The 16,942-nt window shown below is 36.8% G+C and overlaps 1 protein-coding gene and 1 pseudogene across 4 annotated transcripts in view; one reads left to right on the top strand and one right to left on the bottom strand.

Annotated features, from left to right (window-relative positions):
• Window positions 1–16,942, bottom strand: part of USP8 (ubiquitin specific peptidase 8) — a 60,528-nt gene that overhangs the window by 3,201 nt on the left and 40,385 nt on the right. For all 3 annotated transcript variants that reach the window (XM_032622778.1, XM_032622779.1, XM_032622780.1), the window contains 7 exons: window positions 15,719–16,303; window positions 6,621–6,698; window positions 5,947–6,209; window positions 3,990–4,202; window positions 2,762–2,972; window positions 1,603–1,839; window positions 735–877 (listed from right to left, as the gene is read on the bottom strand). In XM_032622778.1, coding sequence (XP_032478669.1) covers window positions 735–877; window positions 1,603–1,839; window positions 2,762–2,972; window positions 3,990–4,202; window positions 5,947–6,209; window positions 6,621–6,698; window positions 15,719–16,303 — 1,730 coding nt within the window. The remainder of the gene's footprint in view (window positions 1–734; window positions 878–1,602; window positions 1,840–2,761; window positions 2,973–3,989; window positions 4,203–5,946; window positions 6,210–6,620; window positions 6,699–15,718; window positions 16,304–16,942) is intronic.
• On the top strand, window positions 11,445–12,068 carry LOC116748992 (annotated as a pseudogene). The gene has a single exon (XR_004348460.1). The product of XR_004348460.1 is annotated as an ATP synthase F(0) complex subunit C2, mitochondrial-like (transcript).

Here is a 16,942-nt window from a genome sequence, read left to right on the forward strand (position 1 = left end):
TTTATACATTTTCACTGAATGCTTTGTAATGATTTAAAATTTTCATATTTGAAATGCAATAATTTAGTTTCGCTGATTTTATTTTTAAAATTTTATATTGGATTATCATTGATTAACAACGTGTGTTAGTTTTGGGTGTACAGCAGAGTGATTCAGTTACACATATACATGTATCTATCCTTTTTCAAATTCTTTTCCCATTTAGGTTATTATGGAATATATGGAATATTGAGCAGAGTTCCCTGTGCTATACAGTCGGTCCTTACTCATTATCTATTTTATTTATTTTTTATTTTTAATTTTTTTGGCTGTGCTGTGTGGTTTGTAGGATCTTAATTCCCCGACCAGGGACTGAACCCACACCCTTGGCAGTGAAAGTGCAGAGTCCTAACCACTGGGCAACCAGGGAATTCTCTTGGTTATCCATTTTAAATATAGCAGTGTGTACATGTTAATTTCAAACTCCCAATCTATCCCTCCCCGCTAGTTCCACAGATTTTTAAAAACAGAATTATATGAAAGAGTGATGCTGTCACTTTGCCCTGTTATTACAAACACTAAGGTGAACTAGAATCTCATCATTTCTGCCTAGTTTCCCTAGAGATACCCTAAGCAGATGATCTTCCTTTGTTATACATCCTAAGCAGGTAGTAAAACAAAGTGTTTAGAATAAAAGACTTAGAAGTCCTTCATCTAAAAAGTACTAAACACTAAGAAAAATGTGTCCCTTTTACCGTTTCAGATGCACTAAAAGTACAGGTGGCAACTTCCAGATTTCTATCTTTTTTAGCGAATCCCGTCGAGTTCTGCAATGACTGCAGTAAAACCTGTTGTTATCTGTGAGTTTTTCTTCTTTGGAAAATAATCTAAGGCAATCCTGGAGGCAAAAACAAGTAGTAGATACTTGTTAATATTTTCAACACAGTATTCCTGAGCATCTATTCAATAAGTTACTCTGCCAGGCATGAGGAATACAACAGTAAACTATTACAAAACAGTTCCTGCCCCCACAAAGTTTATGATCTAGTGAGGGATGCAGACCCAGATGGGAGCTGACAGTGACAAAGAGTGTGGCGAGTGGTGGTGCTGCCAATGGTGGAGGGAAGAAGTCCTGCATGCCCTGAGAGCACTGAGGAACTTCTACCTGGTGGCTCGGAAGTTCTGACTAACAGGAAGCCAACACTAAAGGGTGTCAACAAGCTCTCTAAATCACACCGCTGTTGTCTGCAAAACATATTTATTTGATATACCCATGTAGAGCAAATTCCTATAAAACTGTACCTAAATTAAAGTCAACATACAATTTTCCAAATTAACTTTTAAAACTTCTTCAATAAATACAAACTTTAAAAAAAATTATTAACTCTAAAAGAATATTTTATAGGAAAATATCTTTTAAAAAGGAAAATTTCTTTTTAAAAATGCTGGTTTTTTCCTAATCTACAGAGGCCTAATTAAAACAAAATTTTTGTTTAAGTTTTAACCTGTAAAATGTTTTATGGGGCAAACAAGAGAAACAAATTACTGAATAAAGTACACCTCTATGTGCATATGAACAGAATTTTTCTTCAACAAATCATTTTCTCTCAATCCTAAACTTACCTGTAATGTACATTTACTTGTAGATGCTAGTGGTAGAGACAGATACATGAAAGCCTCAAATGTCCTAGACTTTTTGTGGCAGGTGAGGCACTGTACTGTGGATTTGAACTGACCCTGAAAAAGGGCAACAATGATAGATTCATTGAGCTGCTTGTGCTTCTGCCAAGCGTGTTCTGCAGCTTTAAAGTCATCGAGATGATCGTTATTTTCTTCTTTATGTCTCTTCCGATTATCAGCCTGGAAATAAAATTTAGACTCTATTATTAATATCTCAAAGTCAACATTTAAATATAAAATTGAAAGAGTATATTAAATACAAACACTCTGCAGATTTAGAAACACTTCTTGTTCTTTTCAGAAAGGAATTCTAATCTCATCAAGTGCTACAAAAATATTCTAGCCAAGAAAACCTCCTAAAATACCAAAACCCACTTTATCAAAAGATGTAACTTGTTGCAATTGCTCAACAAATTTTTATTTAAAGAGCTGAAAAGTCTGGTTTTGAAAAGACATCCCACATATAGCTGGGAGTCAGGGCTACAACTAGACAGATGTTATTTTGCTGTCCTAGTCTCATGGATGGATACATTCTATCTATCTATATCTATCTATCTATCTATCTACCTACCTACCTACCTTCACACACATATACACATATAGACACACACAACATACATATATTCACACACATACATATACATATATAAGTGTGTGTATCTATTTGTGTATGTCTGTGGTTGCTGGTAAGAAAGGTGACCCCAAAGGTATCTGAAAGAGGACAGCTTGGTGCTAAAAAGAAGCCACAGTACACAGACAAAGATGCCTCAGTAATAACTTTTCACATGAATCATTTGGTCATGTGGGTCACAAACACAGCATCTCTGACAACTATTTTTACAAATTTACAGCATTTACAAACTTCTTGCAGTAATACAACCTGTTAACATTTTCGTAAGTAAATACAAATTGCATATACTTCCTTTCAAATATTAGACCTATCAGTTATATTTGTTTTAAACTTCCATGCCATAGTACAGAGTCACTAGGTTTCAATAAATCAGCACTGAACAATCACCAACTATAATTTTAAATTGCTATAAAAATGAGTACAATGTTAAGCAACCCTAAGGGGCCTGTGCAACTTAGAAAATTTTCTTACTTTATTAAGATCTTCATGGAGACCATCCATTAGGAACAGAAGCAGTTCTTGTGAATCTTGCTGGCTGTATCCTGCAAACTGGTCATTGATCTTCCCAATAGTGATTTTAAAGTCTTTCGGACTGATATACCTGTACTGTCCTGTCCACAGGGCTTTCATGATTATGCCAAATTCTTCTGCCACTTCACCTTTATGCCCCAACAAATTTGACCTTTGCAAATAAAATTAAAGTTACAAAAAAGCAATACAGGAATTATAAAAAGCCAAGGTACAGTGGGTTCTTGACATCAACATACTGTAATATGTGACCCTACACTACACTAAAATACTTATTCACAGGTTTATTACCAAATACCTATCTGAATCTTTGATTACACCCCTCCAACTTGCTTCCTTTTGGCTGCCAGCCCTGCACGGTCTCCTATTCCTTATCAACAGGCTACAGTTTATGACAGTGTGGTTCCACCTTCTTGTACTGTTCCTTTCCTGTCTGTCCTTTACCAATCAGAGGAGGCTTTTCTCTACACTGTTCTTTTTTTTTTTAAACATCTTTATTGTAGTACAATTGCTTTACAATGGTGTGTTAGTTTCTGCTGTATAACAAAGTGAATCAGCTATACGTATGCATATAACCCCCTGTTGCGTCTCCCTCCCACCCTACCTATCTTACCCCTCTAGGTGGTCACAAAGCACCAAGCTGATCTCCCGGTGCTATGCTGCTGCTTTCCACTAGCTATCTATTTACATTTGGTAGTGTATATATGTCCATGCCGCTCTCTCACTTCGTCCCAGCTTACCCTTCCCCCTCCCTGTGTCCTCAAGTCCATTCTCTGCATCTGTGTCTTTATTCCCGTCTTACCCCTAGGTTCTTCAGAACCATTTTTTTTTTTTTAGATTCCATATATATGTGTTAGCATACAGTATTTGTTTTTCTGACTTACTTCGCTCTGTATGACAGTCTCTAGGTCTATCCACCTCACTACAAATAACTCAATTTCGTTTCTTTTTATGGCTGAGTAATATTCCACTGTATACATGTGCCACATCTTCTTTATCCAGTCATCTGTCAATGGACACTTAGGTTGCTTCCATGTCCTGGCAATTTCTACACTGTTCTTAAGAATATTTTCCTCTTTCCTAATTTGACATCTCTGGAACTGGCTGGTAAGGAAGCGTGGTTAGATCACCCTTTTAATACTGTACTGCAAAAAGTATGATATTTCTTTACCTATTAATATCATCCTGATAACAGTTGCGGTTGAAATAATCAGCCAGATGTGGAGTATTACATAGGCACTGCAGTATTGAGTTCATGTAACAAGTATTTCCTAAATTACGAAGTCCGGTGAGAGCTGGTCCAGATCCTCCAAAAACAGGATTGAGGTTCCGAATTTGAGAAGCAGAAAGCCTTGTGATCTCAGTTTTAGGGTAGCTTGTTGGCCTAAGGAAGAAAAAAGTGTACAAGATACTTTAAAACGCACAGCACCTTTACTGCCCTTTTCACACTACAAAGGGCAGTAAACTCCAGCATCTGTACCAGTGTATTCAGTAATCTTGCAAATAGTTATTAAGTTAGCTCATAAGGTAATGGGTCTTACAGGACATTTAGTATCTAGTTTAACACTGGTTATATTCTGTGACCCTCCCATGAAACAAACACCTTTAACCTCTTATGTGAGTCCATGGTTTTTTACAGATACCCTGAGATAGATTCTCTGGCTTCTCATGAACAGGTAGAGTCTTCTAGTAGAGAAGGCTCTTTCAAACTTCTTTAAATGATCCCAGGAAATTTAGCATTACCAAATGTTGTATTCAACCAGAATGCCAAACAAGGAATCAAAAAAAAAAAAAAAGTGTATGTGTGTATATATATATGTGGTACTGTGGAGTATATTATCAAGCAGGCAGAGGTTATTTGGGTACTATAACCTAAAGTCTAGAGCTGTGCTGACAAATATGGTAGTAGCCACTAGCCACAGGTGGCTATATAAATTTAAGATAAAATTTTAAATTTAGCTTTTTAGTTACATTAGCCACAATTCAAAATAGCCACTACCATACTGGACAGCACAGATACAGAACATTTCTATCAACATGTCTATTGGACAGCACTAGACTAGAGAATGCCTCCAAGACTTTTGTTACTTAGTGTATTTGATGTATATGTGGAACTTCTAGAACTGCTACAGCATTAAGAAAACTCCTAATTGATAAGTCTGTCTTTTATTATTGATCCTAAGTATATTTCCACCTCTGAAAGGAATACTGAGAACAGATTATCTTTCAACCACCTTTTCTTTACACATGGCTCAGGTGTATGCACTCATGTGCTATTTCTCTGTTCAACACAGATAAAAAAATACATGAACTGCATATGCTGTAGTTTTTAAAACTGTCAAATTAACTAACTTTCATAAGGATGATAATTCAAGAAGGAATTACACCTCACCAACTTTAATAGTGAGCCCTAAAATCTATAACTAGATTTACCAATTTTACAAAATCTCCTCCAGGTAAGTCCTACCTGGCAGGGAAGGTTCTCATGAGGAAAATATATTAACTACTTTTTGCGGAGGTGATTCTGAAGAGGCCAAAAAGACAGCCTAGTTAGAATTCCTTAGCAATTAAGAGATTGTATTTAATAAATAGAAAAATCCATTTATTTTCACTTCCATCTGTCCTACATCCCCCAAAATTAATGATCAGAAGTGGTAAATAGAAGCTGATACACACTATAATGCTCATTATTTTAATACTATGTAAGTTTACTCCCACATTACTGGCTGAGTTAAAAAAAAAAAGTTTGGAATTTAAGAGCTGCAACAAGACATACTCAATAATTCCATAAATTATGGTCCTCAAAAGGAGACTTAGGGATCACAGGAAGTTTATACAACACGTCTAGGCAGTCTATGGCACACTGCCTTAAAACTTAACAAGGTGTATACTTTTATATCTACATTATTACGTATGATAATCCTCTGTGATATATTTAAGTTAGCACTTGGGAGAAAAACCAAGGACATTTAATCCATTTATTTCTTTTTTTCTCTTTAGTAAATAAAGGCTGGGACAGCCATCCACAGAATTTTCTGACGCCCTGATATTAATAAACTGACATGCTTAGAGTAGAAGTTTTCAAATACAGCAGATGATTCTGTTTCTAGGAGTTAGGATAAACTTACTTGGTTTCCCGATTAACTGTTGGAGTTACTGCTGGTCTCCTCTTCTCTTCCTCTTGAATGGCTTGGGTTATATCTGGGGAGGAGTAGGAGCGCTTCAGCTTGGACGGTTCTCTATCCCGCTCGGCAGGAATCTGTGGCTTGGCTTTATGAGTTGGAGGGGTGGAAGGAGGTGCTGATGAAGGAGCCATTTCCGGTGGATACATATGAACAGTGTTGGTGGGCGAATGATAGTAACGAAAAGTTCCAGTGATAGGGTCAAGAAACTTACATGGGGAAAAAAAAAAAGGTCAAAAAATGATGAACATCAAGGGAACAACAACAAAAATATCACTCAAAAGTATTTCACTGATGAATTTACTTCTGGATTAAAATTATTTGAATAAAATGGTGATAATCACTTCTATAATTAAACTTTCAAACAACTTTAGGTTTTAAAGTGATACACTGTTTCTCAATGACAAATGCCAGGATGTTCATATACTGTAGCCATCATCCCAGATTGGATACTGAAAAATCTAACCCTGCTGTAATTAGGGAAATGAGTTATGTCCTTTATAATGAAGAAACAGAATCCACTCTGCATTAGAGAAGATGCAGAATAAACAAATACATGTTTTGTTTTTTAAAAAAACAGTGACCATGTAATTTATTTCTGTGCTAATTTTGAATTTTACCTTGGCCCAGCCTGAAGGCAGTCCTGGTACGATCCTCCCCATTTCTTCACTTCGTGCTCTTGTCAAAGGCTCTCGAGACTAAAGAAAAAAAACAAAAAAGTAAAAGTTTTTTAAATTACATTTTGCCATATACAAACTTAAGCTACTTGTACCAAAGAACCAAAAAGCCTTGTGTTGCTGCCCTTAATATTTTTTAAAACAAGTTCAAAGATGAAGAACTATACATGTTTTCTTTCTTTTTTTAAATAGATCTTTATTGGAGTATAATTGCTTCACAACACTGTGTTAGTTTCTGTTGCACAACAAAGTGAATCAGCCATATGCATACACATGTCCCCATATCCCCCCTCCCATTCTCCCTATCCCACCCCTCTAGGTCATCCCAAAGCACCAAGCCAATCTCCCTGTGCTATATTGCTGCTTCCCACCACCCATTTTACATTTGGTAGTGTATATATGTCGATGCTACTTTCACTTCGCCCCAGCTTCCCCCTCCCACCCCAAGTCCACAAGTCCATTCTCTATGTCTACCTCTTTATTCCTGCCCTGCAACTAGGTTCATCAGTACCATTTTTTCTTTTTTTAGATTCCATGTATATGCATTAGATTACAGTATTTGTTTTTCTCTTTCTGACTTACCTCACTCCGTATGACAGACTCTAGGTCCATCCACCTCACTACAAATAACTCGATTTCATTTCTTTTTATGGCTGAGTAATATTCCATTTATATATGTTTTTTTAAAGTCCTAAAATTATCACAGCAAGGGGAAGGAGTGTGTGTGCACAAGCCTATAATAACGGTGACTTTTAAAAGTTTCTCTAAAAAAACAGAAACACAGGCTTCCCTGGTGGCACAGTGGTTAAGAATCCACCTGCCAATGCAGGGGACACAGATGTGAGCCCTGGTCCGGGAAGATCCCACATGTTGCAGAGCAACTAAGCTTGTGTGCCACAACTGTTGAGCCTGAGCTCTAGAGCCCGTGAGCCACAACTAGTGAGTCATGTGCCACAACTACTGAAGCCTGCGTGCCCTAGAGCCTGTGCTCCGCAACAAGAGAAGCCACTGCAATGAGAAGCCTGCCCACCACAATGAAGAGTAGCCCCTGCTCTCTGCAACTTGAGAAAGCCCATGCACAGCAACGAAGACCCAATGCAGCCAAAAAGAAAAAAATAAATTTATAAAAGAAGAAAAGAAAAAATAATAAATTGGACTTCATCAAAAAAAAACCCCAAAACAAAAAAAAAACAGAAAGACAATTTCACGTCTAGGTGTCAACACAAAAGAAATGAAAATACATTTCCATACAAAGACACTTAGATGCAAATGTTAATAGCAGCATTATTGATAACAGCCCCAAAGCAGAAGCAATCCAATGTCCATCAAATGTGGTATATCCATACAATGGAATACTACTCAGCAACAAAAGGAATAAACTACTGATACGTGGTACAATATAGATGAATGTCAAAAAATTACGGTAGGTGAAAGAAATATACAAAAGACTATATATATATTATTTGTATGAAATGCCTAGAAGAGGTAAATCTGTGGAGACAAAGATTAGATTCATGGTTGCCTGGAATGGGGAGTGACTATAGCTGGGCACAGAGATCTTTTTGGTGTGATGGAAATGTCCTAAAATTGGATTGCATTAAAACTGTTTCACAACTCTGAACTGAAATCACTGAACTGTACATTAAAAATGGATTACTTTTATGGTATGCAAATTATACCTCAAAAAAACTCTTAAATAAAAACAAAGGCAAAGACATCTTATAAAAGGCCTAAATATTTTAAAAATTGTGATGAAATATAACATTTACCATCTTGAACATTTTTAAGTGTATAGGTAAGTGGCATTAAGTATATTAATGTTGTGCAACTGTTGTGCAACCACTCTCCAGAACTCTCTTCATCTTGCAAAACTAAAACTCTGTACCCATTTAAACAACTCCGAACTTCTCCCAACCCCCAGGTCCCTGGCAACCACCACTCTACTTCCTGTCTCTATGAATTTAACCATTCTAGGTACCCTATATAAATGGAATCAAAGAACATTTGTCCTCTGGTGACTGGTTTATTTCACTTAGTGTAATGTCATCAAGGTTCATCCATGTCAGAATTTCTTTTTTAAAAGCTGAATAATATTCCATTATATGTACATACCACATTTTTTATAGATTCATCTGTCAGTGTATACTTGAGTTACTTCCATCCTTTGGCCATTATGAATAATACTCTATGAACATGGGTGTATAAATTTCTCTTTGAGAGTCTGCTTTCAATTCTTTTGGGTATATAACCAGAAGTAGAATTACTAGATCATACAATAAGGCCTAAGTATCTTTTAATTTCATAAAATGAATAGAACACATCATCATACTTTAAATAGGAAGATAAGGATCTATTCCCTTTAGCATATAAGTGGATCCATCATGCAAAAACAAGCAAAAAATGCTACCAAAGATAGCAAAGATTCCCTCAGAGAGAAGATCTTAAGATGGAGGAGGATGATATGGTAGAGATAACCACATGGTTATAATCCATGTTTTCTTTTCCTATCCAATGAACTGTTGCTTACTTTATTTCTTTCAGTGCCTTCTGTATTCTCTCTAAAAGTTCCAGTCTTTAGAATTCCACTTTCTGGTTGTCCTTTAATCTTAACAGGCTATAAAATTATTAAAATCAGAAGTGAAACAAACCTTTAACTTTTCCCCAACAAAAACCTACCTATCACTAGCTAATACAAGCAAATCCATCAGACTGCAAATGTAAAAAGAGAGAAAAAAAAATGAGGCTCTGAAAAGTTTATTTGATTTTATTGTCAAATTAGACACTTAAAATTAAAGGTGGCAGGGCCTATGTGGGATTTCCTAACTCCAAAGGTAAAGAACTAAGAAACTTTGATGAATCAGTGGTGGGGAAGAGATGTCAATCTCAGTGGATTATGAAGCACTGATTCATAATACATGGCCAAGTATAACATGTTGGGTCATTAGTGTACACACACCATGGCTTCTTGTGAACATAATCCTTTTATTTAAATCTATTATGATTTTGGCTACCTTGAAAGTGGTAGTGATCTAAAATCATTAACGTATTAAACAGAATGAAGCGATTATAGAATTTCATACAGAGCAATATTCAGGAGTGTAAAATTCATTTTATATCCTCTTAGAACTTCTCATAGATGCTTTAAGAAATTCACTTTAATTTTATAGATTTTAAAAATAACTACAGTAAACACTTAAAAGTGTGATAACTTAAACAAAATTTATTCCAGAATAAATCACACATTTTGCCTACTTTTAAAAGGATCATACAATGAATGCAATCTTAACTTTTCCTTCAGTGTGTTACATTATAGGAAACATTAAAAAACTACATGTGATCATCTCAGGGCTATTTAGACTTGTATGCATATTTGGCACCTATACTAAGTGACCCCAGAAATATGAATGCTTTAAGTTCTTAAGACTACCTGCCTCTGGATAGAAGGTGGCTTTGGAATTTAACTGCATATGTGATTCACAGGCAACTTACTTAACCTCTAAGCTTCAATTTCATCTGTAAATTGAATTCCTCATAGAGTTATCATTAGGAGGAATAAGTAAGATTATGTATCAATAGTAGAAATACCTGGCATATACTAGCTACACAATGAATAATATTTAAATGGTAAGAGCTCCTAAGTTCTGATTCTTCTATGAATAAAGTTAGAGAATTTTAGAACATGAGCTTCATTTTCCTAACTTTGGATGTTTAGAAGGCTTTTGCATGGGACCTACATCTTTGATAATTAAAGTTACTAGGTTAAGTGTTCAGTGGATAAATGTGGCACTAATATGAATTGTTAATTTTGGTATATGCATAAACTGCTGCTTGAGAAGTATAGAAATTGATGTTCAATAAAGACAGTATTTCGCCTCCAATTAGAATTCATTTTCACACTACCAAAAATATATTTCCATTTATATGAAATGTAAAAAGGGCTATAGCTGTTCTTGCTAGTATAAAAACTTATTTGTTAGAAGATGACATGATACTATACATAGAAAATCCTGAAGATGCCACCAAAAAACTACTAGAGGTCATCAATGAATTTGGTAAAGTTGCAGTATACAAAACTCATATACAGAAATCTGTTGCATTTGTATACACTAATAATGAACTACCAGAAAGAAATTAAGAAAACAATCCCATTTACAATTGCATCAAAAAGAATAAAATAGGGACTTCCCTGGTGGTCCAGTGATAAAGAATCCACCTTCCAATGCAGGGGATGTGGGTTTGATCCCTGGTCGGGGAACTAAGATCCCACATGCCGCAGGGCAACTAAGCCTGCGTGTCATAACTACTGAGCTCACACACCTCAACAAGAGAGCCCGCATGGCACAAACTACAGAGCCCATGTGCTCTGGAGCCCACACACCACAACTACAGAGCCCTCATGCCCTGGAGCCCACATGCCACAACTAGAGAGAAGAAGCCCACACCAAAACGAAGAGCCTGCGCTGCAATGAGAGATCCCACATGCTACAACTAATACCTGATGCAGCCAAAAAAAATTTTTTTAAATAAAATAAATATTAAAAAAAGAATAAAATATATAGGAATAAATCTAACTAAGGAGGTAAAAGACCTGTACTTGGAAAACTATAAAACACTGATGAAAGATAATTGAGGATGACCCAAACAGATGAAAAGATAATACTGTGTTCATGGATTGGAAGAATTAATATTGTTAAAATGTCCATTCTACCCAAGGCAATCTACAGATTCAATGAAATCTCTATCAAAACACCAATGGTGCTCTCTATTGTCTTCTCTGCACTGGGAGCAGCTCTCCTGCTATGGCCCTTCAGCCCCTGAAAATGTACACGTGTGCCAAGTTCGTCTCCATCCCCTCCTTGATCAGGAGAACCTCTCCACTAATAAGCCGATCACTGTCTGCAGTGGTGCTGAAACGACTGGAGATGCTGACAGATGAGCGCCACAGCAGCTTGGCAGCCCCGAGTCCCCTGACCACCTCACTTATTCCTACTCACTGCTTCCAAACCAGTGCCATTTCGAGGGACACTGACACAGCAGACAAGTTCACTGGAGCTGGGGCTGCCACAGTAGGGGTGGCTGGCTCTGGGGCTGGAATTGGGACTGTGTTTGGGAGCTTCATCATTGGTTATGCCAGGAACCCTTCTCTGAAGCAACAGCTCTTCTCCTACACCATTCTGGGCTTTGCCTCTCGGAAGCCATGGGACTCTTTTGCCTGATGGTGGCCTTTCTCATCCTCTTCACCATGTGAAGGGGCTGTTTCCACCTCCCACAGTTCTTTCTCCCATTTCTTGTCTGCCCTGTATGTTCCTTTTCCTGTACCACCCCAGGCAGCCTGGGGAAAGGGGTTGGCTCAGGGTTTGACAGAAGGAAGACAAATAAATACCTTATTAATAAGAAAAAAGATAAAAACAAAACAAAAAAGACACCAATGGCATTTTCCACAGAACTAGAACAAATAATCTAAAATGTTTACAGAAACACAAAAGACCCCAAATAGCCAAAGCAATCTTAGGAAAGAACAGAACTGGAGGAATCATGCTCCCTGACTTCAACTACAAACCTACAGTCATCAAACCAGTATGGTACTGGCACAAAAACAGCCACACAGATCAATGGAACAGAACAGAGAGGTCAGAAATGAACCCACACTTATATGGTCAAATTAATCTATGACAAGGGAGGAAGAATATACAATGGGGAAAAGACTACCTCTTCAATAAATGGTGGTGTTGATGGATCAGGTCTTTGAGATACATAAGGAAGCAAGTAATTTTTTTCCACACTTCTTTTTATTGGACGAAATAATTCAAAGTATGTATGCATTATAAAGTTCAGCATTCAAAGAGCACTGACATTTTATTAATATTAAAAATAAGCCAGGAGTTCCCTGGTGTTCCAATGGTCAGGACTCCACGCTTTCACTGCAGTGGCCCTGGGTGCAATCCCTGGTCGGGGAACTAAGATCCCGAAAGCTGTGTGAAGCAGCCCCCCAAAAAACAAAAACAAAACCAACCAACCAAACAAAAAAAAACAAGAGAGAAGATGTAAAACAAAAAAAAGAAACCCAAAAAACAAAACAAAAATGGTGTTGGAAAAACTGGACAGCTACATGAGAAGAAGCAAACTAGACTATTCTCCTACAACATGCACAAAAATAAATCAACATGCACAAAAATAAATTCAAGATGGATTAAAGACTTAAATGTAAGACCTGAAACCATAAAACTTCTAGAAGAAAACACAGGCAGAACACTCTTTGACATTGGTCTTAGTAATATTTTTTTGCATATGTCTCCTCAGGGAAAGGAAACAAAAGCAAAAATAAACAAATTTTGACTATATCAAATTAAAAAGCTTTTGCACAGAGAAGGAAACTAACAACAAAATGAAAAGGCCACCTACTGAATGGGAGAAGATACTTGCAAATGATAGTATCTGATAAGGGGTTAATATCCAAATTATACAAAGAACTCAGACAGCTCAACATCAAAGAAACAAAAAACCTGATTTAAAAATGGGCAGAGGATCTGAATAGACATTTTTCTGAAGAACACATACAGATGGCCAACAGGCACATGAAAAGATGCTCAACATCACCAGTCATCAGGGAAATGCAAATCAAAACCACAATGAGATATTACCTCACACCTGTCAAAATGGCTATTATCAAAAAGACCATAAATAACAAGTATTGGCGAGAACATGGAGAAAAAGGAGCCTTACTACAACACTGTTGGTGGGAAGGTAAATTGGTACAGTCGCTATGAAAAACAGTATGGAGATTCCTTAAAAACTGAAAAATAGAACTACCATATGATCCAGCAATTCCACTCCTGGTTATTTATCCAAAGAAACCAAAAACAGTAATTAGAAAAGATATATGTACCCCTATATTCATTGCAGCATTATTTATAATAGCCAAGATATGGAAGCAACCCAGGTGCCCATTAGTCAGCCATTAAAAAAAAAAAAGAATGAAATCTTGCCACTTGTGACAACATGGATGGACCTAGAGGGTAGTATGCTAAGTGAAATAAGTCAGCCCCAAAAAGATAAAATATTGTATGATTTCGCTTACATGTAGAATCTAAAAAACAAATGAACAAACATAAAACAGAAACAGTTATAGATACAGAGAACAAACAGGTGGTTGCCATAGGGGAGGACAGTGTGGGGAGGAAAGAAATAGGTGAGGGAGATTAGGAGGTATAACCTTCAGTTGCAAAATAAATGTCACAGGGATGAAATATATACAGTGTGGGGAATATAGTCAATAGCTATGTATCCTTGTATGGTGACATATCATAACTAGACTTATTATGGTGATCATTTTGAAATGTATAGAAATACCAAATTGCTATGTTGTGTAACAGGAACTAACAGTGTTATAAATCATTTATACTTCAAAAACAAACAAACACATAGGAAAAAAGATCAGATTTGTGGTTATCGGAGGTGGGAGTAGGGGGAACTGGATGAAGGTCGTTGTAAGGTACAAACTTCCAGTTATAAGGTAAGTAAGTACTGGGGATGTAATGTACAACATGACAAATATACTCAACACTGCTGTACGTTACATATGAAAGATGTTAAGAAAGTAAATCCTAAGAGTTCTTATCACACAATTTTTTTTTTTTTACTGTTTCTTTAATTTTGTGTCTCTATGAGATGATGGGTGTTCATTAAATTTACTGTGATAATTATTTCATGATGTATGTAAGTCAAATCATTATGCTGTACATATTAAACTTATACAGTGCTGTATGTCATTAATATCTCAATATAACTAGAAGGAAAAAAATAAAGTAGGATTAAAAAAACCCAAAACACTTATTTAGTTTAGTGTTCAAAAGGGAAAGGCATTGTTAATTGCATAAGACAACAACAAGAGCAACAAAATAAAACAAAAAGGCAAAAAAGAAGCCCATGAAAAGCATACATGATATTATTAGGTTAAAAAAAAATCTCCAGGGGACTTCCCTGGTGGTCTAGTGGTTAGGATCTGGTGCTTTCACTGCTGTGGCCAGGTTCAATCCCTGGTCTGGGAACTGAGATCCTGAAAGCTGCATGGGGAAGCAAAAAAAAAAAAAAAGAAAAAAAAAATCTCCTCCAAAATTATGAAAATCAATTGGAACAGCCAAGGGCAGAAAAAGGCAACATTAATGGGGTTATTGCCAAGATTACTGACTAGATGATTCAACAAACAAAATGACATAGACCTGACAAAAAAAATCATTATACACAAAGATAAATGTTGGTTCATTCAGAGGTCACTGATTTTGGACATATTCTAAGCAGAGACAAACTTCATTATATAAATATTTGGCAGCAAATTCCTCCATTCGGAGATCGTATTATATTTCATTCTAGTCTTTTGATGATCATACATCAAGAATAAAAATAAAGAATGTAGAACTTCCCTGGTGGTGCAGTGGTTAAGAATCTGCCTGCCAATGCAAGGGACATGGGTTTAAGACCTGGTCTGGGAAGATTCCACATGCCGTGGAGCAACTTAGCCCATGCGCCACAACTGCTGAGCCTGTGCTCTAGAGCCCGTGAGCCACAACTACTGAGCCCATGCGCCACAACTACTGAAGCCCTTGCACCTAGAGCCCGTGCTTCGCAACAAAAGAAGCCATCACAATGAGAAGCCCGAGCACTGCAACGAAGAGTAGCCCCTGCTCGCTGCAACTAGAGAAAAGCCCATGCGCAGCAACGAAGACCCAATGCAGCCAAAAATAAATAAATAAATTTAGTAAAAAAAAAAATAATGAAGAACGTAGCTATTTATCTCAGTTATCGAAAATATGTTGCATTTCATAGACACAAAAAGCAACTCCATTCCCAACCAATCAAATAAGAGTAGGTAAGCAAATGTAGGTGGATCAGTACAAATCTATCATCTCCTAAGAAAATTACTTAAAATGCCTGCCCTGTTTATGGAATGCTACTGGTGTCATCTTTTTATATACATTTTATTATTTATTTATATACATTTTATTACACTTAGTTGGCAACTTGTACTGTTTGTTTCTGCTTACCTTGCCTGAACTGGAATCTCCTGCCACAGAGGCATGGGGCACATCTCCCGATGACTTTTTCTGCACTTCTGGGGTTGGACACCTTTTCCCCCTATCTTCCACAGATTTCTTGGCATCAGTAGTTTCATGTTCACTTTTACTTTGTCTTTTTACTCCTGTTATTTCTCTGCCCTTCTTTGCTGAGGTTTCTTTACCTTCTTTCTTGACCTGTTCACTTTCTTTCTTTTCCATTTGTTCTTTTGCTTTTTGTTGCTTCTCTGTGATTTCATTTTCTTCAGCTTCTTGTTTCCTTCTGTCTTTTTGTTCTTCTTCTTCTTTCCTCAGTTTCTCTTTCTGTTCCTCTTGCTGCCTTTCTCTAAGTTCTTTTTCTTGTTTGTTTTTCTCCATTAGAAGAGCAGTTTCCGCATGAATACGAGCTTTTTCTTCATCTGTTAACATGGCAGTTGGAAGGGGAAATACCGGTTTTGTGGACCGATCAGGAACAACTTTTCCATTCTGAGGAGACTGTTGCTCATGATCTGTAATTTCAGATTTTATTCTATGATCTTCAGGCAATTTGACTGCCGGTTTTTTAGTACGATCAATCTATATCAACAAAAACAGAGAAAAACAGACTTTCGTCAAAATCCAGGAACATAGTAACCTCAGTTCTTGATATCAAGTTGTGATAAAAGAACCATCACTGTGTGGAGACAACATCTACCAAAACATCTACTTGTAAATTATCCAATGTCAAGATTTCTCAGAAGGCACTTGGCACTTACGTCCTCTTGATTCCACACTTTCAATACACTGATATGTTCTGTATATGAAGAGTTCACTCTAAAACATAAAACCCAGACCTGGGCATACCTAATGTTCCATTTCTACATAACCAACTGCCTACTCAATATCTTCATGTGAGTGTCTCACATATACCACAAACCTAAAACAGACAAAAGAGAATTCATGATTTCGCCCCACAAACACATGGGTGTGACCACTATGCAAATAGTTGCTCAAACCAGAAAATTTATTTCTCCACACTGTTACCAGAGTAATCATTTTAAAGCACAAATCCAACCACCTACTTAAAACCTTATGTTAAATAGCCACTCACTGTACTTAGATTACATCTAAAATCCTTGCCATGCCTGTGTGGTCTCACTTCTGCCTATCTCCCCAGTCTTATCTCATACTACTTGTTACACCAGCCATACTTGCCTCCCTCCACTTAATTCCTCA

This window comes from Phocoena sinus, chromosome 2 (assembly GCF_008692025.1).
Source record: "Phocoena sinus isolate mPhoSin1 chromosome 2, mPhoSin1.pri, whole genome shotgun sequence".
NCBI classification, from domain to species: domain Eukaryota; kingdom Metazoa; phylum Chordata; class Mammalia; order Artiodactyla; family Phocoenidae; genus Phocoena; species Phocoena sinus.